We start from the raw sequence: 23,614 nt of genomic DNA on the forward strand, positions 1-23,614 counted from the left end.
CTTCAGCTGGAGTGGTTTCTCCAAAATGCAGCCTGTGGGCACAGGCTGCTGTGGCCACTGCCTTGACCTGTCCTCCCCAGCCACTGACAGGGCCAGGGGGCCCAGGACTTCACAGCCTTCTCGAATATGCCCTCAACCTGGCTGTGGTGCAGGCTTTAGCCACACGATTGTGATGCCCTGGCAGCCTCCCCGGCTCTCTGCCATCCGCTTCATCCTCCAGTGCTCTTGGCTGCCCATGCCACGACCCAGCCACCCTAAATGGCTTATGTGGCCGGAATGCCCCCACCTGTCACCTCCAGACTGTCCCCCCCTGCTGTGCCTGTGCCCGGGCACTCTGGCATCACCTCTCATTGCCAGGTTACCTGGAATTGTCTTCAGATCTCTGCTCCAATGGCGCTTCCTCCCTGACTGGTGAGATGGGGTCTGCTCACCTTGTCTTATCTTGATTTCACCCCAAAAGCAGAGCCTGAGGCAAGGATTGAGTGCAAGTGTTTTTTGGGGGAGGTGATGCAGGAAGCCCTGTGAGTGAGTGGGGAGGTGAGGCAAGGAAGGAGAGCTGGGATGAAGGACGTTGGCAAGAAGGTGGCCCCTGTGGGTGGTAGGGGCTCAGTCCTGCTGGGAACACAGCCCAGAGTCATCCCCGTCGAAGGGCGAGGGGACAGAAGTGCTGACCCACACCTCCCACCCATCATCGACCAAGGGCTGCTCCTGGGGCATCACCTCCTGTACATCCAGCCTGTCCCTGCAGTGGCTCCCGCAGCAAGAACACCCCAGACAGAGGTTGCTGGTCCTTGTGGCAATGTGGGAATGGTTAGCAGGGTCACTGACAGGGCTCCTGGGCCTTCCTTGTGTTCATGTGTGCCTCAGGCATGACAACAACGACCTTCGCCTCAATTACAATACCCCCGCAGGCCAGTGGCATCCTGGGGGCAGCATATGTCTTCTTATGCTGTCTCCCTGGTGCCAGGCATCCAATAAATATCTGCTGATTGAATAAATGATGTTTAATGTTGCCCTAGGGCCACTGAAGATGTGCCCCAGGAGAACACAGCTTCCATTCCCCCAGGGAAGACAAGGGGCCCTCCATGGTGGCCACTGCAGAGATACGGATGTGCCCAAGATACCCCGAGGCCCTGGCCCACTCACTGTAGCCCTCTTTGTTCTGTGTATCTCAGACCCCCACATCTTTCTTCCTTGTCTCTAAAGTGGACCCCCCAGTTCAAGCATCCCAGAGTCTGGTTCCTGTTTGACACTTTTTTTTAGAGACACAGGGTCTTGCTGTGTTGCCCAGGCAGGAGTACAGCGGTGTGATCACAGCTCATTGTAGCCTTAAAGTCCTGGGCTCAAGAGATCTTCCTGCCTCAGCCTCCCAAGTAGTTGGGACTACAGGCATGCACCACTATGCCTGCCTAATTTTTATATTTTTTGTAGAAACAGACTCTCGCTATGTTGCCCAGTCTGGTCTCGAACTCCCAGCCTCAAGTAATCTTCCCCAGCTCCTGAGTAGCTGGGATTACAGGTGCGAACTACTGTCCAAGCCTGTCTGTCACCTTTACGTCCTCCCTTTGGTCACCCCCGGAGGAATGTGTCCTTTCCTTCCTGCCCAGGCAGTAATAACAGAGATCTGCTCACGGGGAGGAACTGAGTGGTTTCTATTTTCTTCTTTGTACCTTTCTGTATCCTTAAAGTCTTTCACAGTGAATTGTGTTGCTTCTATAATTAAACTTCTCATTTTGAGATAATTATAGACTCACATACACATATAACAAATAATACAGACAGGCCAGGAGTGGTGGCTCACAACTGTAATCCCAGCATTTTGGGAGGCAGAGGCAGGCAGATCACTTGAGGTCAGGAGTTTGAGACCAGCCAGGCCAACATGGTGAAACTAAATATTAATATTAGCCAGGCATGGTGGTGGAAGCCTGTAATCCCAGTTACTCAGGAGGCTAAGGCAGGAGGATCGCTTGAGCCCAAGGAACGGAGGTTGCAGTGAGGCAAGATCGTGCCACTGCACTCCAGCCTGGGCGACAGGGTGAGACCCGGTCTCAAAAAAAAAAGAGAGAGAGATAATACAGAGAAACCTCACGTTATCCTTTATTCAGTTTGCCCCAACTGGTAACACATGGCAAAACCACAGTACAATACTGCAACCAGAATACTGCCACTGATGTGTTTCCAGCCACAAGAAGGCCTCATGCTGCCCCTCTATAACCACAGGCCCTTCCTTCCCACCAGACCCAGACCCTTCCTGAGCTCCCAGAAACCACTGATCTGCTCTCCATTTCTATACTTTTATCATTTCATGGTGTCATGCAGGACAACTAGATATCCACAAGCAAAAGAATGAAGCTGGACATCTACCTCATACCATATACAGAAACTAAACTCAAAATAGATTTTAAAAACCTAAATGTAAGAGCTACAACGATAACACTCTTAGAAGAAAACACAGGGCCAGGTGCAGTGGCTCACACCTGTAATCCCAGCACTTTGGAAGGCTAAGGCGGGCAGATCACTTGAGGTCAGGAGTTCGAGACCAGCCTGGCCAACATGGAGAAACCCTGTCTCTACTAAAAATACAAAAATTAGCCAGGCATGGTGGCAGGCACCTGTAATCCCAGCTACTTGGGAGGCTGAGGCAGGAGAATCGTCTGAACCCGAGAGGTGGAGGCTGCAGTGAACCAAGATCACACCACTGCACTCCAGCCTGGGCAACAGAGCAAGACTCTGTCTCAAAAAAAATAGAAAAAAAAAGAAAACACAAGTGCAAGTCCCTGTGATCTTGAATCCAGCAATGGTTTCTTAGCTATAAGCATACAACCTAAAGTCCATGCAACCTAGGAAAAAATAAACTGTGTTTCACAAAAATTTAAAACCCACGTCTACTTCAAAGGACATCATCAAGAAAATGGGTCTAGTATCCAGAATATACACAGAATACTTACAACTCAATAATAAAAAGATGGACAGACAATTAAAATGTAGACAAAAGGCCAGGCATGGTGACTCATGCCTGTAATCCTAGCACTGTGGGAGGCAGAGGCAGGAAGATCGTTTGAGCCCAGGAGTTCAAGACCAGTCTAGGCAATAAAGCGAGACCCCGTCTCCACAAAAATAAAAAAAAAACTATTAATAGCCGGGTATGGTGGTATGTGCTTGTGTTCCCAACCACATGAGAGGCTGAAGCAGGAGGATTCCTTGAGCCCAGGAGGCCAAGGCTTTGGTGAGTTATGACTGCACCACTGCACTCCAGCCTGGGTGACAGAGTGAGACCCTGTCTAAAAACTACATATATGTGTGTAGGGGCACATCTATATATATATATGTGTGTGTGTGTGTGTATGTGTGTGTGTATCTATGTATCTATATACAGACAAAGTATTTGAATAGACGCTTCTCCAAAGAAGTTATACAAATGTCCAACAAGCACATGGAAAGACGTTCAACATCATTAGTTATTAGGAAAATGCAAATGGAAACCACAATGAGACACCACTCCATACCTGCTGGGATGGCTATCAGCAAAGTCACAGATGAAACAAGTGTCGTGAGGATGCAGGGAAATGGGAACCCTGGTGCACTGCTGGTGGGCATAGAAAATGGCGCAGCTGCTGTGGACAAGAGCTGGGCAGTTCCTCAAAACATGAAACACGGAGTAACATATGATCCAGCAGTTCCGCTCAGTTCCTCAAAACATGAAACATGAAGTAACATATGATCCAGCAGTTCCGCTCAGTTCCTCAAAACATGAAACATGGAGTAACATATGATCCGGCAGTTCCGCTCAGTTCCTCAAAACATGAAAAATGGAGTAACATATGATCCAGCAGTTCCGCTCACTTCCTCAAAACATGAAACATGGAGTAACATATGATCCAGCAATTCTGCTCCCAGGCGTACACCCCAGAGAAATGCAAACCTCTGTCCACACTAACACTTGCACGTAAATGTTCAAACCATATTATTCACAAAGTAGAATCACCGAAAAGCAGAAACAACCCAAAATTCAACCATCAAAAGAAATGACGTACTGACATACGCCTCAACATGGATGAAGCTTAATGCCAAGTGAAAGAAGGCAGTCATAAAAGACCACTCATCGGATGACAGCATTGAGATGAAATGTCCCAGAACAGGCAAATTCAGAGACAGAAAGTAGATCAGAAGTCACCAGAGGTTGGGGGAGACAGGAAGGAGTGACTGCTTAATGGTATGGGACTTTTTGCGGTGAATGTTCTAGAATGAACGGTGATGGTTGCACAACACTGTAAATATATTAAAAACCACTGAATTGTATACTCTAAGAGTGAATTTTACGACACGTAAAAGAGATCTCAGATTTTAAAATTCAATTCACATATACAATGTTCTGCTACTTAAAGTGAGACCCACCTGACACAGGTGCTGATACCATTTTCGGACCCTTGTCCAGTGGATCTGCTGTCCCTGAAGAGACACTCGGAAATGGCTGCCCTCCCCCAGGGACACGGAGATGGGGACAAGTCCCCCCTTAATGAAGGGAAATCAGAGGATATCATTTAAGAGGTGGCCAGTTTAGAGTTTCACGAATAACATTTATTGACCACATTCATAACAGAATCTCACCCACATTCATATGAACGTCGCTACAACCAAGAATCACCTGATGAGAAATAATTTGGGTTGAATCCTGGGTGTGGATTCTGTTCTATGAGAAAACAGTGGCTGTCACAGACGCCTCCCAATTGGAGGACTCTCGTTAAAGATCTTGATTGTGACACGTTTTTGTGGATATTCTTGACAGTAGCTGAAGATTCCAACTTCAAATCCCAAAAAACTGGCTGGAAAGCAAAGCGAGAGACAGTTACTAGGACCCGGCCCCAGGCTGAGACCAGCTGCCCTCAGCATGCCCTTGGGGAACCTCCAGGAGTGGAAGGCAAAGGCACCCCACGGTGCACACGGCTGGAGGAATCCCAGGCAGGAGCGGGGTGCGGGGACGAGGGGATGCAGTCCTGGCCACATCACTTTCCAGCTGTGGGACCAGGGCAAGGCATTCCACCTCTGAGTGCCCACTTCTTCTGAAAAGGGATGATAATGCTGGCTTTGCAGAACTGTAAAGGGAACAGGTGAAATGAAGGCAGGTCTCGCCCTGCTCTTGGGGGCTCCCTGCCGAGAGATCCTAAGTCCACTCTCTCCTTCCACCCCCGGCTGCTGCAGCACATCTCTCCAGGCCAGCAGACCGCCAGCCGAGGCTTCCCCTGAGATAAGCTGGGTGTGTGGCTTGCGGCACCTCACAGGGCACCCACACATCCCAGCCAGACAAGCTGTGCCCTCCCCTGGGATGCTGGTTGGTGCCTGCTCCGCTGCCCTGGCAGCTTGGCTCAGAAGCAGACACCTGCTATGGAAGCGTACGGACCACCAACACCACAGGGTGAGTGGCTTCCTGGGACTTTCTAGACAAGCTGTTGATGAGGATGGGAAAAGATGGGGGCCTCCAAGTGCCAGGATTCGGGGGCTGGAAAAACAGGAAGCTGCACCGACATGCAGGTGGGTCTCCACCTGGACTGCACTTCTGGGGAACTTCAAAACAAAAGCATGCCCAGGCCCTCCCCAGAACAGTTACTCCAAATCTCTAGATGAAGCCCAGGCATCTTTCTCTTTTTCTTCCTCTCTCCTTCCTTCCATTCCTTCTATCTTACCAGGTAATTTGAGCTTGAGGCCAGGGTTCAGCAATTCCCTTTTGGGTTCCCTGACCATCTACTTAACATTGATCCTTTAAAATTGTTTCTTAAATTTCTTTTAGAGATAAGATCTTGCTCTGTTGCCCAGGCTAGAGTGTACTGACACAATCAGCTCACTGCAACTGCAAACTCCTGGGCTCAAGCAATCTTTCCACCTCATCCTCCCAAGTAGCTGGGACCACAGCACCACAGTCAGCTAATTTTTTTATTTTGTATGGAGATGGGGTCTTGCTATATTGCCCAAGCTGGTCTTGAACTCCTGGGCTCAAGTGATCCTCCCACCGTGGGGCTCAAGCAATCTTCCCACCTCATTCTCCCAAGTAGCTGGGACCACAGCATTACACTCAGCTAATTTTTAAATTTTGTATGGAGATGGGGTCTTGCTATGTTGCCCAAGCTGGTCTTGAACTCCTGGGCTCAAGTGATCCTCCCACCTTAGCCTCCCAAAGTGCTGGGATCCAGGTGTAGGCCACCACACCTTGCCCATCCTTTAAGGCTGGGATGCGGGTGTGGGCCACAGCACCCGGCCTCGCCCATCCTTGAAGGCCACGTGTTCTTCTTTGCTCCTCCCAGTGTGGGTACAAAGGAGTCAAACAAAATGTGATCATCAAGTTGCCAAACACAAAAAGAAAGATAAATCCGCAAGAAAAATGACAAAGGAAAGCTCTCACTGTTGCCCAGGTACTGCTCATGCTCGGAGACCACGCAGAGCTCACTGTACCCGCTCCCAGCCCCCTTCCCCATCCATGGCCTGGAGAGGCTGGCCCCCAGGCCCACAAGGGACCCAAACCTGATGCACATTACCTGATGCACATCACAGCCTCGACTGTGACTGCCCAGGGAGCGGGAGGTAATGTCCAACTCTATGAGAATGGATAACCAAAAAAACAGGGGAGGGGCTCCCACTCCCAGCCGTGGCAGAGTGACCAAGACCGGGCTAAGCTCCTGCTGTGAACAACTAGAAAATAGGGCAGGACACCTGGCAGCTATCTGCAGACACTGCACATTTTGAATCTTCCTCTTCCAATTGCGTGGAGGAGACAAGGAGCAAACAAGTAAATGCATGTAAATTCGATGGTGTGTGCACGTTTGTTCACAGGTCTCCTCGTCCATGTAGGGTGACGCAGGCCTCCAGGCAGGAAGGAGCTGCAATGGGCAATGATGGGGAGGAGGAGGGGAGGGGAGGCTTTGCAGAGGAGCCACTGCCTAGGCCGAGAGTAAATGGGGAGGAAGAAGCAACTGTTCCCTGAAGTCCTGCTGCGGCCTGGGGAGTGGCCCTGGAGGCTTCCTGGGGGAGGGATCCCAGCAGAAAGCCATGGCTGTGAGCAGCAAGAGTGCCAGGGGCAAAACTCGAAGCCTAGGTGAGGGTAGGGACTAGAGACCAGGGAAAGGGGCTTTCTAGTATGGAGCCTGGCGGCTAGGGTTCGAGCTGGGGGTACAGGCAGGAGGTCCCTATACCGGAGGGGTGCTCAGAGCTCAGAGGCTGGAGGGCGAGTGGCTGTTAAGATGCGCCATCGACCCCAACATAACAATGGAAATGTATGGAAACGACCCCAACATAACGGAAATGTGTGGAAACTGGGACCCGTGTCCTGCTGGGAGCAGGGCCATTTTAGAACTTGGGAACAGAGAAGGGGTGGAAGTGCCCCACGAGGCCCCCACCGCCCCCACGAGGCCCCCGCCGCCCCCAGACTGCCCTGGCATCTCTAGGTGAGGCGGGGCAGAGCCTGTGCCATGCAGAGCGCCACAGGACACACTCACAGCGCCCCGCCTCAGCTGCCTGTCAAGTTAACCCCTGCCCCCAACTCTCCCTCGGTCACCAAGCGTCCCTCAGGTGGACATCACCATGCCAGGGCCACCCGCTGTCCCCCATTCCCCACCTGCTCACCGAATGGCCACAATGACCCTCGGGATGGCCTGGAGGAGGGTCAGGAGGGCAAGGCGCAGCAGACACACTGGGCGAGCCGGTAGCTCGGCCCGGTCGGGGGCCTGGAGCTGCTGGCACTTGGGCAGCAGGCGCTCGTCACCGCAGATCCGCCAGCAGTTGTGCCAGGAGCATGCATCCAGCGGGGGTGCTAGGCACAGAAAAGGTGGGATGAGGACAGGGCGTGTTCCCCAGGACTCTGTGAGCCACAAGGAGGCTGCAACACCAGCCCCAGAGCCTCTGGGAAACAGGGACTTCCAGGACCCAGCCACAGCCCCCGGGTGCGGACACTGATCCGGAGCTAGCGAGATAAAGGCCATCTTGCGGGTTTATGATTTCCTGGGTAACTCCGGCCTTGGGGCTGTTTTTCAAGAGGCTTTCTCTTTTAGAACCGCATATGGAACATGTACAACATCTAACTAGGATTTGCTTCCAAATCATCTTTTTTGGAGCGGGAGTGGGTGGTGAAGATCAGAGGAACCACACTGGATAATGACTGGAGCTGAGTGATGCGGATTTAAGCCAATCTCCACTTCGGGGAGTATTTGAAATTTTCCATAATAAAAATTTAAGGAAAGCCACAAGCACAGATGGAATTCTGGCATTTCCATTTCCCTGATGCTCTTCAGCACTTTCCACACGGGGTCTGGTCAGCACGTGATCCTCCAGATACCAGAGTTTGTTTTTATTTTTTATTACACTGTTAATATGCTACTAATATAAAATATATACTAATTATGTTAACATAAATATCATAAATACACTTTCCTTTTGAAAAATTACGGCACAAAAACATAGAGGAGAAAAGCATCTGTCTTTACAAGAAAAAATGTAAGATCAGAAATGTGAACTTTCTTGTTAAAATGGAAATCAGTCAGATTTGAGGCCAAAGAAAATGTCTCACAGTTTTAAATCACTCCCTACTGGAGGCCAAAGGGGAGAACGATCATAATTCTCTTGGCAGCAACGAGCCCTGCTCTCTTAACTCTGCTGGGAAATCTTCTGGCGTGAATGGGTTTGAGGCTTGAAACGTTACTTACATAAGTCACTTAAACTGCAAAGCAATGATTGGAGTAAAAATTAATGCTGTTTTTATTTTAAGTATCAGATACCAGATGATGCATGTCAACTAAGCTTTTAGCTTTTCTTAAAGATGCAAAGTTTTCAAAGCCAAAAATATTTAATAAAAATAAACCCAAAAATGTGTGATTATACGGTTCGAAGAGCCTTAAGAGGTGAGCAGTTGGTTGGTGATTATTTGTTTCCCAAGCATTCCCCGACTCCTGCCTCTGGGGGTTCCACTCAGATCACTCACCTTTTCCAGGGACCCCAACCCCATTCATAGATTTACTCATTCATACATTCCATCAAAGCAAACCCACTGCAAAGAGTCGGCGCACCAAGGGAAGGACATGATGCCGGCCCAGAAAACACAGACACGGCAGCCCTTCGCACCGGGAAACACCTTCAAGATCAAGTCCAGCCCACTCTTTTTAGAGACAAAGAAAGTAATGGTGGGGGTGGAGGTCCTGATCTCCCCATATACTATGTCATGAGAGCAGAAATACACGTATGTGCCAGGTCACAGACAGATCAATCTACATACCAGGTCACACACACACAAATACGTAAATATACTTAACTACGAATACATAAGGGGACTGCAAAAAGTATGTAGAAGATGGAATTAAAAAATAAAAATAGGCCAGGCACAGTGGCTCACGCCTGTCATCCCAGCACTTTGGAAGGCTAAGGCAGGTGGATCACCTGACGTCAGGAGTTCAAGACCAGCTTGGCAGATGGTGAAACCCCATCTCTAATAAAAATACAAAAATCAGCTGGGTGTGGTGGCACGCTCCTATAGTCCCACCTATTCAGGAGGCTGAGGCAGGAGAATCGCTCGAACCCAGGAGACGGAGGTTGCAGTGAGCCAAGATCATGCCATCGCACTCCAGCCTGGATGACAGAATGATACTCCATCCCAAAACAAAATAAAAATAAAAAAATAAAAAATATCAAGTTTGTTTCTCAACATAAGCTCCACAAGGTCAAGACACTTTTGTCAGTGATGACACCAACCGTTTAGTCCATCTTGAAAGAGCTGAGGGTCCTGGGAATTTAAACACATCAATGCAGTCTTTTATTACATTATTAACTGAAGAAAATGGGTGCCCTTTAAAGATGTTTTAAGATTAGAAAACAAAGAAGACAGAAAGAGCCGAATCAGGACTGTAATTTGGCTATAAGGTGGATGCCTAATAATTTCCCATCAAAACTCTCACAAAGTTGCCCTTGTTTGACAAGAGGAATGAGCGGGAGCCTTGCTGTGGTAGAGAGGGACTCTTGTGGAGCTTTCCAGAGTGTTTTTCTGCTAGAGCTTTGGCTAACTTCCTCAAAACACTCCCATAATAAGCAGATGTTGGCCAGACACAGTGGTTCATGCCAGCAATCCCAGCACTTTAGGAGGCCAAGGCGGGAGGACCATGAGGTCAGGAGTTTGAGACCAGCCTGATCAACATGGTGAAACCCCATCTCTACTAAAAATACAAAAATTAGCCAGGGGTGGTGGCGCACGCCTGTAATCCCAGCTACTCGGGAGGCTGAGGAAGGAGAATCACTTGAACCTAGGGGGCAGAAGTTGTGGTGAGCACAGATTGTGCCACTGCACTCCAGCCTGGGCGACAGAGCGAGACTACATCTCAGTCAATCAATCAATCAATCAATAAGCAGATGTTATCATTCTTTGGTCCTCCAGAAAGTCAACCAGCAAAATGCCTTGAGCATCCCAAAAAACTGTTGCCATAACCTTTGCTCTTGTCCCATCCACTCTTACCATGATGGGACCACGTTCAGCCCTCGACAGCCATTGCTTTGGTTGTGCTTTGTCTTCAGGATGGTACTGGCAAAGCCATGTTTCATCTCTTGTTACAATTCTTCAAAGAAATGTTTTAGGATCTTGATCCCACCTCTTTTTTTTTTTTTTTTTTGAGACGGAGTCTCGCTCTGTCGCCCAGGCTGGAGTGCAGTGGCCGGATCTCAGCTCACTGCAAGCTCCGCCTCCCGGGTTCACGCCATTCTCCGGCCTCAGCCTCCCGAGTAGCTGGGACTACAGGCGCCCGCCACCTCGCCCGGCTAGTTTTTTGTATTTCTTAATAGAGACGGGGTTTCACCGTGTTAGCCAGGATGGTCTCGATCTCCTGACCTCGTGATCCGCCCGTCTCGGCCTCCCAAAGTGCTGGGATTACAGGCTTGAGCCACCGCGCCCGGCCTTGATCCCACTTCTTTAAAATTTCCACTGAAAGCTCTGTTCTTGTCTGCAGCTGATCTGAACACAATGGGTTTGGTGCCCTCTGAGTGGAAGGTTTGCTCAACCTTGATTCTGCAGTCAGAATTGTGTAAGCTGAGCCAGTTGAGATGTCTGTGATGTTGGCTAGTGTTTCTGCTGGTAATCATCAGTCCTCTTTATTTGGGGCATGAACAAGATGAATGTTTTTTCTCACAAACTGATGTGGATGGGCTGACGCTGCAGGCTGTACCTTCGACATCGCCTCATCCCTTCTTAAATGAGTCACCCATCTGGAAACTGCTGTTCTGTGGTGCATTGTCACCATAAACTTGTCATAAAGTATCAATGACTTTACCATTGTTCCACCCAAACTTCACCATAAAGATGATGTTTGTTCTGGCTTCGATTTTAGCAGAATTCATGTCACTCTGATAGCGACTCTTTTTAAACTGATGTCTTCTCCTTCTTAGCACCTCAAACTAGACCCTGTTCAGATATGTTATAATAAGTTAATATGAGTTTAGTTTGGTGCAAAAAAAAAAAAATTGAAATCCATACATTGTTTCATCGCTTTTTTTATTATATGCATTTTCTTTTTCTTTTTTCTTTTTTTTTTGGAGACAGAGTCTTACTCTGTTGCCCAGGCTGGAGTGCAATGGTATGATCTCAGCTCACTGCAACCTCTGCCTCCCGGGTTCAAGCAATTCTCATGCCTCAGCCTCCCAAGTAGCTGGGACTACAGACATGTGCCACCACGCCCAGCTAACTTTTTGTATTTTAGTAGAGACAAGGTTTCACTATGTTGCCCAGGCTGGTCTCAAACTCCTGAGCTCAGGCAATCTAGTCTCCTCAGCCTCCCAAAGTGCTGGGATTACAGGTGTGAGCCACAGCACCTGGTATATTATATGCATTTCCCATAAACTTTTTCAAGGCCCCTCATATGAATACATATTGTATTGTGAATACATGAATGTGAGTATATACTATGACTATCATGAACATGTGAATGTATATACACCAGGTCACAAATGTATGAATGCATGAGCATATTATGTAATGAATAGATACGTAAGTTTTGTGTTTTGAATATACAATGTGCCATGAATATATGAATGTATGAGTATATAATAGGATATATATAGGAATATGTACTATGTCATAAATATATATACACACACATACTATGTCATAAATTATAGAAGATTAGAGCTTAATAAAACCACTTTAGGTCTCATCTAAGCCCAGGCTGGGAGTTGGCTTCATCCGGAGAGCCGCTGCCGGCAGATGGGTAGGGTCTGCTATAGAGCAGAGGTTTCTCTGGGCTCACTGGGGGAACGTAGTGGGTGACCAGGGATGGCTGTTGAGCAGGGGAGGGAAGCCACATGCATGTCACTGTTACACTGTGGGCAGGTGTCTGGGGATGAGAGGTTCCCCCGCCATCCACCATGATGCTCACGAACCCCGCCTTTCTGGGGAGGGGGATGACATGAGACACACGCACACTGGAGTTACCTTGGATGCCTTTCAAACTCTCCTGCCTCCTGACCATCTAAAAGACAAGAATGGAGGCAAGCAGTCAGCCTGGTGACCCTCCAAGCAGGGAGAGCCTGGTGATTGGGACTCCAAACCTCCAGGAGGGGTGCTGGCTGCCTCAAGATAAAAGCCCTGGGCTCCTCCTTATGAGGCCTGCAGGCTCTTTTCTCTGAGGACAGCCTGCCACCCAATGATGGAAAACCAGCAACTGGAAGTCAGGGGGAAGGAAGGAAGCTCTTGTCTACCACCCAGGACACGGGGAAAGCAGGGGAGTGAGAGGCCCAGGGGGCTAGGAAGAGGCCTGCTGCCGCTGCCCAGAACTAGCGCTGTGGAGGCAGCCAGCAAGAGCAGAGAGGACAGGCCATCTGGTGGTGGTCCATCCGGGGCACCCTCCTTCTCACCTCCCTCTATGCAGCCAGGGCCAGAAGAGAGAGTCAGAGGACGGGCCCGGCCAGGGAAGGGAGGTGGTGTGAGAAGGAGGAGGCAGGGAGGTGAGAGAGGTCGAGGAGAATGCAGAGTGGGAGGAAGAGAGGGAGGAAAGCAGCAGCAGCAGCAGCAGTGAGGGCCAGAACAATCAGCCCTCTGCAGAAAGCAGCGCGGCCCTGCCCTTCCAGTGCCAACTGGGAAATGGAGCTGGCCTCCCTGAGCCACACCTGCCCTCTGTGCTCCCAGGCCCATGGCCACAACTGCCAGGGGATCTTCTCTGGACACCACAGAGGCCTCTGTGGGAGCAGAGCCCAGGTACCCCTCTTCCCCTTCTTCCCCCCGTCTCCCCTTTTCCCGGCCCCCACCTCACTCTTCAGTCCTCACTGCAGTGTGCGCCTCCTCCTTACCTGCTGCTGAGACCTCAGAACCTGGGGCACCCAGTAGGGCATCACTGCCTGGTCCCTAGGCATCGGGAGGCGGCCCCCAAAGCGATGGCATAGGCAGGGGCACATCTTGGTGGTTTGGGGGATATAAAACTGAACCATCTTTTGACTCTAACAGAGAGGATGGGAGGAGAAGATTCAGAAGGGGATGGAGCCACTCCTGCCCCCAGCGACTCCCTGATGGAGCCATTCCCCAGAAGCGACTCCCTGATGGAGCCATTCCCCAGAAGACTCCTGGCTTGGTCTTAGTATCAGGGCAGGCCCTGGAGAGCTGTTCCCACCCACAAGCACACCCAACCACTCCAGATAAGGGACTGTGGTCTACCGTCTACAACATGCCCACTGTTGGGAGACACGGGACCTCCGTGGCTCACCTGGATTCTCTACCCCTCATCTGCACCTGTGCCCTGGCAGAGCACACAGGTTGGTATTGGAAGACCTGGCTCTGTCCTGGCCTGGTGGTCTCCAGCTGGGGCCCTTGGGCACGACACTTAGCATCCCTGTGCCTCGGTGCTCTCAGCTATGAAGAGGGCTCTGCTGGCATCTTAACAAAGTCTATCAGGTTCTAAAACAGACAGCCTTTGATGCGGCAATTCCACTTGCAGGAATGTTTCCTATGAGGATGCTTTCACGTCTGCAAAGTTACTCTGCACAGAAATATTCGCTGCACCATTATCAGGAGTGACTGGACAGTCTGAATGTCTTTCAGTAAGAGACATAAATGACACACATCGGGCAATAGGGTACAGACAGCCTTGGGAAGAATGGAACAGAGCTGTCTGGACTGACATGGAATAAACTCTGAGACAGGATGTAAAGTGAAGAAAATGCAGCACTGTGAGTTCAGTACACTACCATGTGCATTTTTCAAAAAAGAATGTGCACGCAATCGTATGTATGTGAATTATAGCAAATGACACTCTTGCCTCAGTTCCTCACCCTCCCTACAGCCCACCCTTGGCACTGTGACCCTGCAGCCTCTCCAGCGGAAGGACAGGGTGGTCCCACCTCTCAGCTGCGGGTTCGACCAGGCATATGGTTTGGGCAACAGAATGAGAAGGAGGTTACAGCAGGAGGAGGAGTTACAGCCCTGCACGTAGTGGTAGAGGCTATCAGACATGGGGGAAGGCCGGGAGCAGTGGCTCATGCCAGTAATCCCAGCATTTTGGGAGGCCAAGGCAGGTGGATCACTTAAGGTCAGAAGTTCGAGACCAGACTGGTCAATATGGTGAAACCCCATCTCTACTAAAAATACAAAAATTAGCCAGGAGTGGTGGCAGGCATCTGTAATCCCAGCTACCTGGGAGACTAAGGCAAGATAATCACTTGAACCTGGGAGACGGAGGTTGTAGTGAGCCAAAATCATGCCACTGCACTCCAGCCTGGGCAGTAGAGTGAGACTCCATCTCAAAAAAAAAAAAAAAAGAAAAGAAAAGAAAAACAAAAACGGAATGCCATCCCTCATAAGCAGGATAAGAATGTCTCCTCACTGCTCCATTCAACATTGTAGTGAAAGGTCTAGCCAGTGTATTAAGCAAGAAAAATAAAAGTCTCCAAATCGAAAAGGGAGAAAGAAAGCCATCTCTACTTGCAGATGACACAATCATCTGTGTAGAATATCTGATGGAATCCACAAAAAGAGCTACTAGAATAAATAGGCTTAGCAATATTGTAGAATACAAGAACAACAGACAAACATCAGTTGTACTTCTAAATACCAGCAATGCAAAGTCATACATTGAAATTCAAAAACAATGTCATCAAAATTATGAAATACTTACGGGTAAATCTGACAAAAAAATGTATAAAGCCTATATAATAAAAGTTGCAAAATATTTCTGGGAAATATTAAAGAAAACCTAAATACATGTAGAAATGTATCATGTTTATGGGTCAAAAGACTCAATATTTTTCACAAGACAATTCTCTTCAAACTGATCTACAAAGCCCATACAGTGCTAATCAAAATCCCAGTAGGGTGCTTTTGCAGAAATTGACAAACTGATGGTAAAATTCACAAGGAAATGCAAAAAATATATATATATAGCCAACTCTGAAAAACAAAGCTTGAAAATGAGCCCTACTTGATTTCCAGACATTATAAAGTCAAGACACAATAATCAAGACAGTGTAGTATTAGCATAAAGATAGACAATTAGATCAGAAGAGGGTTCAGAAATAAATTCATACATATATGAACAACTGTCTTAGTCCACTTGTGTGGCTATAAAGGAATACCTGAGGCAGTGTATTTTATTAAGAAAAGAGGCTTGGCCAGGTGTGGTGGTGGCTCATGCCTGTAATCCCAGCACTTTGGGAGGCCAAGGCAGGTGGATCACTTGAAGTCAGAAGTTTGAGACTAGCCTGGCCAACATGGCGAAACCCCATCTCTACTAAAAATATAAAAATTAGCCGGGCATGGTGGCGAGCGCCTGTAATCCCAACTACTCAGGGGTCTGAGGTAGGAGGCAGGGGAATCACTTGAACCTGGGAGGCGGAGGTTGCAGTGAGCTGAAATCGATCATGCCACTGCACTCCAGTGTAGATGACAGAGCAAGACTCCGTCTCAAAAAGAAAAAGAAAAGAAAAGAGGTTTATCTGGTTCACGATTCTGATGGCTGGAAAGTTCGAGATTGGGAGTCTGCTTCCTCTCATGGTGGAAGGTGAAGGGGAGCCCACATATGTTGAGATCACATACGAGAGAGGAAGCCAGAAAGAAGGGAGGAGATGCCAGGCTCTTTTTAACAACCAGCTCTCTTGGCAACTAGTAGAGAGAGAACTGAGTCACTACCATAAGGACAGCACCAATCCACGCAGGAGGGACCTGCCCCCCGTGACCCGAATACCTCCAACACTGGGGATCCCTAGCTCCAACACTGGTGATCAAATGTTATCATCAGGTTTGAGGGGACAAACATCTAAACTACAGCAACAACTAATCTTTGACAAAGGTATAAAGGCGGGTCAGTAGAGAAAATACAGCCCTTACAATAGATGGTGCTAGAAAAATTAGACTGTCATATGCAAACAAACCCAATTCAAGGCTGGGCACGGTGGCTCATGCCTGTAATCCCAGCACTTTGCTGAGGTGGGTGGATCACCTGAGATCAGGAGTTCAAGATCAGCCTGGCCAACATGGTGAAACCCTGTCTCTACTAAAAATACAAAAAATTAGCCAGGCATGGTGGTGCGTGCTTGTAGTCCCAGCTACTTGGGAGGCTGAGGCAGAAGAATCGCTTGAATCTGGGAGGTGGAGGTAGAAGTAGAAACAACCCAAATGTCCTTCTGGGTGAGTGAATAGACTGTGATCTATTCATATAATGCAGCATTACTCAGTAATAAAAAGAGGCCGGGCGCGGTGGCTCAAGCCTGTAATCCCAGCACTTTGGGAGGCCGAGACGGGCGGATCACGAGGTCAGGAGATCGAGACCATCCTGGCTAACACAGTGAAACCCCGTCTCTACTAAAAAATACAAAAAAACTAGCCGGGCGAGGTGGTGGGCGCCTGTAGTCCCAGCTACTCGGGAGGCTGAGGCAGGAGAATGGCGTGAACCCGGGAGGCAGAGCTTGCAGTGAGCTGAGATCCGGCCACTGCACTCCAGCCTGGGCGACAGAGCAAGACTCCGTCACAAAAAAAAAAAAAAAAAAAAAAAAAAAAGAATGACCAAGATCATGCCCCTGCACTTCAGCCTGGGCGAAACAGCAAGACTCTATCTCCAAAAAAAAAAATTCAATCCATACCTCACACTATATACAAAAATTAACTCAAAACGGATCACAGAAATAAACATAAAATTATAAAACTTCTAAAAGAAAACATAAGAAAAAACCTTTTCTGACCTCTGGCTCAGCAAAGATCTGTTAGCTACGACACCTGAAGCATGATCCACTGCTGTGCTGGGGATAGGCACACCTAGGCAAGATCCAGAAAACATGGAATTGATAAACTGAACTTCACCAAAAGGTAAAACTTCTCTCTCTGAAAGATACTGATAAGAGAATAAAAAGACAAGCCAGGTCAGGCGTGGTGGCTCGCACCCTGATCCCAGCACGCTGGGAGGCCGACACAGGTGGATCACTTGAGCCCAGGAGTTTGAGACCACCCAGGGCAACAAAGTGAGACCTCATCTCCATAAAAAATAAACAAAATTAGCCTTGTATGGTGGTGTACACCTGTGGTCTCAGTTACTTGAAGGGCTGAGACGGGAGGATTGCTTGAGCTGGGGAGTTCAAGTTTGTAGTGAGCCAAGATTGTGCACTCCATTCTGGGCAACAGAGTGAGACCCAGTCTCAGAAAAAAAAAAAAAAGACAGGCCAAAGACATGGAAAGATATTTAAAAATTGAATCTCAGATCAATAATTTGCATCTAGAATATATAAAGAACTATCAAAACTCAGTAATTTAAAAAAGCAATTCTTATAAAGGGGCAAAACAATTAAACAGATGCTTCATCGAGTAAGACATCAGATATCAAAAGCACATGAAGAGATCCTTGACATCACCAATTATGATGGGTATACAAATGAAAACTATAATGAGATAGACACCTATTAAGACGGCTCAAATTAAAAAGATCAGCCAAACCAAGTGTTGGTGACAATGTGGAGGAATTGGAACTTTAGATACTGCTGGTAGAAATGTAAAATGGTGGAAAACAGTCAACAGACTTCTTTTTTAAAGTTAAATATACACCTACCATATGATTCAGGAATTCCACTCCTTGGTATTTACCCAAGAAGAATGAAGGCATATGTGCGTACAAAGCCTTGTACACAAATGTTCATAGCAGCTTTGTGTGTAACACATCAGAAGCAGAAACAACCCAAATGTCCTTCTGGGTGAATGAATAAACCATGGTCTATTCATATAATGCAGCATTACTCAATAATAAAAAGAATGACTATTGATGCCCATGATTACGTAGAAGAATCTCAGAATAATTATGCTAAGTGAAAGAAGCCAGACGAAAGAGTATACAGTCTATGACCTCATTTATATAAAATTCTCAGAAATGCAAATTAATCTACAGTGACAGAAAGCAGGTCAGTGTTTGCCTGGGGATGTCAGGGTACAGAATGTTGGGTAAAGTTAAAAGGAGCCCACGGACATGGTTAAGGGTTGTGTATATGCTCATTATCTTGATGGTGGTGGTGGGTTCAGGGGGGAATACCTATGGCAAGACTTACCACATGGTACATTTTCCACACGTGCAGTTTATCATATGCCAATCAAACCTCTAAAAGTCTAGTTTTTAGAAAAAACTGTTTAAAAATCACAGATCCTTTTACAGTTCATAAGTATGATAACTGGGCACTCATGCACATGTGTGAGGTGTGCCTCCCTCAGGCCTTGCTACGATGTCAGCACATTACCCATCTGACATGAAAATAAATAAATAATCTCAAACTGTCTTCTTGAAATGTTAAAATATCCATTCATATAATACTTCTAATTCTGAGGGGTGACTGGTCCCCTGACATTCACCCTGGACCCTAGGTGAAGACCTCCTGGTTCAAGTTACCTACCTGCTTTCGGGGTCTCAGGGACAGAGGGACCCAGTAAGGCAGTGCTGCTTCCAACCTGGGCACAGGTAGGTGGCCCCCGAATCTGGTCTGGCACTCACAGCAGACGGCCCAGGGGCCAGGGTGCATCTGAGTAAGATCCAGAAACAACAGAACTGAGTTTGATGCTGCATTTGCAGGGATACAGGAGGCTCTCAGGCACAGTAGATCCGTGCTCAGGAAGATGGTGTCCAGGGGCAGGGTCCCTGGCTCCTACTGCAGCTTGGAAAGAGGCAGGCTACCATGGCTTGCCCTGAGGCCTCCAAGGTCATTTGGAGGGGGATTTGCCAGAGCTTGCAAACCAGGTGCACTGGGATTCTCGGCCATTTACTGCCACGCTACAATGAGCAAGTCTCATGGTCCCCTCTGAAAATGGGGATGTACAAGCAGCTTTAGAGCTTATGGGCACATGAGTACTGCCTTTATGGCCATCTGTCTCACTCTGGTCTGCAAGAGCTTCCACATCCATCCCGTGTGACCTTCGCAACACCCTCAGGCAGGAAGGAGAGGGGCTGCCATCACCTCCAGGGGCAGACGGAGAAGCTGATGCCCAGAGCAGGTACATTAGGTGGCCTCCTGAACTCTGAGGTGTTGTGACAGCCTGGCAGGTGTTCTGGAGGCCCAGGGATAGCTCCTGCAACCACACTTTTGTGTTTGGCGCATTCTCTCATGGGATGCAGCTTCTGGACCCACATTCTCTGCTCTCCTCACCCCACAGGGGCATGTTGGGGTCAGGGCCAAGTGGCTGAGGATTTGCTTTCCTTACCGAATGACCTGGGAGGCACACTTCTTTCTTGTAGGTTTGAAATGGGCTATTCCTAGAAAAGAAGAACAGAAAAGCTTAGGGTTTGTGTAAACTAGGGGGCAGGGATGCTAGGGCACAGGCCTGGGCCTGCCTTCTCAGAACTGACTCTTAACAATAAAGCCCAGGGGTGGCGGGGACAGGGGAGGATCCTCTGAGCCCAAGAAGAGTGAGAGGGTGACATCAGAAGCAGGTGTGTGCTTGCTCACACGTTCATGTCTAGGGGATCCTGGGGGCTGGTTGTCGTGGAATCTCGCATTCCCAAGCCAACCAACTTCAAGCTGACTCCAGCTAAACTTGTGCTTGGACCATCAGAAAAGATGGGAGCATTCCAACCTGGTGAGAACCTTCCTAGACATGGAGCTGCCAATCACATCACCTAGGATGGTTTGTCAGACACCCCCAGCTTACTGAAATACTGAAGGAAAATATCGTCAAACTGTCCATTAACGAACCTCCTTCTACTATAAAAACCCAGGCGCTTTGTCTCTGGGATGACAAAGCATTTGGGGTTACACAGTCTGTGTTACTCTTCCCTGTTCCACCCCACAACAAACTGCTTGAATGTTGACTGATAAAGCGTCTCCAGTGGGTGCAAAGCCCTGCTTCCCTGACAGTGGTGGGTCAAAGTGCTTTGTACTGTGGAAACCGTAAGAGTGATACAAGTGTTTTCAGGTTTCATTGTCATAATAACCGTTATTATTAGTGCTGTTTTTTGTTAGAGTAATAGATTCAAACATCAACTCTCCCAGCTAATGCTTGAAAACAGAGGATAGGGGCATTGCCCTCCACAGCATCCAAGGCCCCTTCTGGTAAAGACAGCACTGCTATATTCCTGGTAGGGGAGGGGGCCCACACCCATCTCAGGTAGTTCAGGTGGGCCCAACTCACCATTGCCCAACCTAGAAGGCTGGGGAAAAAAGAAACTCCTTTCTGTTGAGGTTGATAATCTGATAACATGTAAACCTCAGGAGGTCCTGGTGATCATCTTGCCTCCGCAAGGAAGCCAGTAAAAGGGAAGGAAGCTGAAAAATGGAGAGAAACCTTCCAGGACCATGGTCAGTGCGTACCTGGATACATCCATGCCTGAAGGCCTACTTCTGATATTTTCAGTTATGTGGAACCATCGGTTGCGTTTTTGTGCTTATGCCAATGTGAGGTTCCTGTGGGTCGCGGTCAAGAGTTCTGCCTACGTACAGGTAATGCAGCAATGCGGGGCCGGGAACTCACAGACGCGCTGTCGGGTGCCCGCGGGCAGGATTCAGGACGCACTTGCCTGCCATCCTGCGCGCCGGGTGTGAGTGCCAACCTGCAGAGCCCGACGCACCCCGCGCCCGGATCCCCGTCAGCAGCGCCCGAGGCTGCTCCAGTGGCCTCATGATGATGGTGACAACGCCGCGGGGGCAGTGGGGACCGGCTCGCACGCGTATGGCTTCTTATGGCTGACGCGCCCTTTCACACACACATCGTCCGCAGGCCCTGACGCCCCGGCTCCCGCCTTTCCCTCCTGCCTCAGCCCGAAGCCAGCCCGAGACCAACCCAAACCTCAACATCAAACCCTCTGAGGAGCCCAACAGTCCCCGCGCGCCCGCCAGTCCCGCTGATTGGCCCGCGCCCAGCCAATCAAAAATGGCCTTCTGGGTATGTGAACTTAGCTGGCGGCTGATTGGTCCCTCGCGCAGAGACGCGGGGTCAGCGGGTCAGAGCGCGGCTGTGTAGGGCTGCTATTCCCTCTGGGGTAGGTTCTGCAGACCCCGGCCCCTGGAGCCGCTCACCATTTCCGACGGAGGGGCCGGAGGGGCCGCCGGCCGCACCAGCCAGGGTCTCGGTACCCTGCAAGGAGAGAAAGAGGTGGGAGCAGCCCGCGCGGGGCCCTGTGTCTTGCATAGGCGCTTCTGGTAAAGTCACTCCTTTATAGATGAAGGAGTTGGCGCCGGATCGTTGCGTCCTCAGGTGGGGCTCGAATCGTGACTTTTAGAGAAATAGTGTTTTTGTTTGTTTGTTTTGTTTTTTAAAAAACAACCTGGGGTTTAAAGGCCGCGGAATTGGAAGCAGTCGTCACCCGGTGGCCTGAGCGTGCAAGCGCCGAAGCTCTGGCTGGCCATTAGCCTTCCCACTTTCGCTTGAACGCGTGTACTTTGCGCAGTTGCCGACATGGAGACAGGACGCATAAAATATTAATGTCTTAATATTTTAGTAAAACCCAGTGCTCTCTGCCTCTCTAATTATCTTAAGTTATTGCCAGTTCCCATTTGTATTTCTTGCAAACGGTTGAGTATACCCTCACTTTTCAGTATTTTCATGCAGACTCTGATACTCTGGATTAATATTTGTATTTGCCCAAACCATCACGAGCACCTCTAACCCTGATGGGTGATACTTCAGGGTGCTGCGTTCTAGCCACAGAGCAAACAGGGTGCTCCCGGGCACTGCCCTCTGGGATTTCTTGGCTTATTTAATCATTAAGATCATGACCTATGAGCAGGACTGAGTTTCCAGCCAGCACATACACACATCCTCTCCTGGCCAGCATCCATACTGATTAGGCAGTGCCCCTACCATACTAGCTGCTTAATATTTCAGATACCCCACCCCGTGTGTGTGTGTGTGTGTGTGTGTGTGTGTGTGTGTGTGTGTGTGTGTGGGGCGGGGNGTGTGTGTGTGTGTGTGTGTGTGTGTGTGTGTGTGTGTGTGTGTGTGTAAATCATGTTGTCACTGCCCTCTTTGTAGCTAATGACAAAATTATCTAAGAGTCTCACTATTAGCCTAGCACTTTATTTATGCCTGTCTCATTTCTGCCCACTTTGGAGCACTCGGCTTCTCTGCTGTCTCTGTTTTCCTCCTGAGCACAGTGAAACATTGCTGTAGCACGGCAGGGCATAGAAGACAGGCTCATGCTCCCCTGGACGCTCAGGCCTTCACCTCTGGCACACTAGGTCTTGTCATTCCATGTCAAGAATGGCTCTTCACTGCTCTCACCCACCCAAGAATGGCTAAAATTAAAAGGACTGACGATACCTAGTTTGTCAAGGATGTCGCAGCTGGAACCTTCATACATTGCTCATAAAATTGATACAACCACATTGGCAAACTGGCAGTATTTACAAAACCTAAACATACGAATATCCGATGACTGACTAATTCCTCACCTCACCCAAGAGAAATGAGAGCTTATGTGTACCAGAAGACATTAACAAAACTACCCACAGCAGCTTTCCTCCTGATGGCCCCAAACTGGAAATGACCCAGATGTCCATCCATAGGAGAAAAGATTTTAAAAAGTAAGTGTGGCATGTTCACAGAGAGGAGATTTTGTGCAACAATGGAAAAGGGCACACAACCACAACCCGCAACAATGTGGATGAAGCGCACAATGAAGTCACACCCCAGAATGTACAGAAAATTCCACGTGTGTGATGTTCAAAACCAGGAAAGCAAATCCATCATGACACAGGCTGGTGATGTGAAGGAAACTCCAGCCACCCTGCCCTGTGTTCTGAGTAACAAGGCCTAGATCCCAATCCTTGCTCTGCCTCTTCCCAGAGACAGGTATCAGACAAGTTGCCTAACTTTTCTGAGCTTTAGTTTTGTGTGTAAAATAATGATAACCATAGAACCAAGTTTGAGAAGATCAGACATGAAAGAGCATGAGAAGTGCTTAAAAACCAGGGACTGGCATGGTAGCTCACATCTGTGATCCCAGCACTTTGGGAGGCCAAGGTGGGAAGATCACTTGAGCCCAGGAGTTCGAGACCAGCCTTGGCAACGTAGTGAGACCTTGTCTCTGCAAAAAATTTAAAAATTAGGCATGGTGGCACATGCCTGTGGTCCCAGCTACTTGGGAAGTTGAGGTGGGAGGATCAGTTAAGCCCGGGGGGCTGAGGATGCAATGAGCCATGATTCTGTCCAGCCTGG

At 48.8% G+C, this 23,614-nt stretch overlaps 1 protein-coding gene and 1 non-coding gene across 4 annotated transcripts; one reads left to right on the forward strand and one right to left on the reverse strand.

The window, feature by feature from the left end:
• Positions 1-4,540: 4,540 nt before the first annotated feature.
• C20H16orf95 (chromosome 20 C16orf95 homolog) lies at positions 4,541-21,915 on the reverse strand. 3 transcript variants are annotated; one of them, XM_025370984.1, is made up of 7 exons: positions 20,972-21,915; positions 19,664-19,715; positions 18,862-18,987; positions 13,300-13,446; positions 12,446-12,482; positions 7,612-7,798; positions 4,557-4,823 (listed from the first exon to the last, which is right to left on the reverse strand). In XM_025370984.1, exons 1-7 carry the CDS (start codon positions 21,076-21,078, stop codon positions 4,805-4,807), a joined length of 675 nt encoding a protein of 224 aa, XP_025226769.1. In that variant the 5' UTR covers positions 21,079-21,915; the 3' UTR covers positions 4,557-4,804. The 3 variants fall into 3 exon arrangements, with proteins under 3 accessions (XP_025226771.1, XP_025226769.1, XP_025226770.1); XM_025370985.1 differs by having other exon boundaries at positions 20,976-21,303; XM_025370986.1 differs by lacking the exons at positions 12,446-12,482; positions 13,300-13,446 and having other exon boundaries at positions 4,541-4,823.
• LOC112614888 lies at positions 18,615-18,718 on the forward strand. The gene has a single exon (XR_003117188.1). It is a non-coding gene; the product is annotated as a small nucleolar RNA U13 (small nucleolar RNA).
• Positions 21,916-23,614: the final 1,699 nt, after the last annotated feature.

Source organism: Theropithecus gelada, chromosome 20 (assembly GCF_003255815.1).
Source record: "Theropithecus gelada isolate Dixy chromosome 20, Tgel_1.0, whole genome shotgun sequence".
NCBI classification, from domain to species: domain Eukaryota; kingdom Metazoa; phylum Chordata; class Mammalia; order Primates; family Cercopithecidae; genus Theropithecus; species Theropithecus gelada.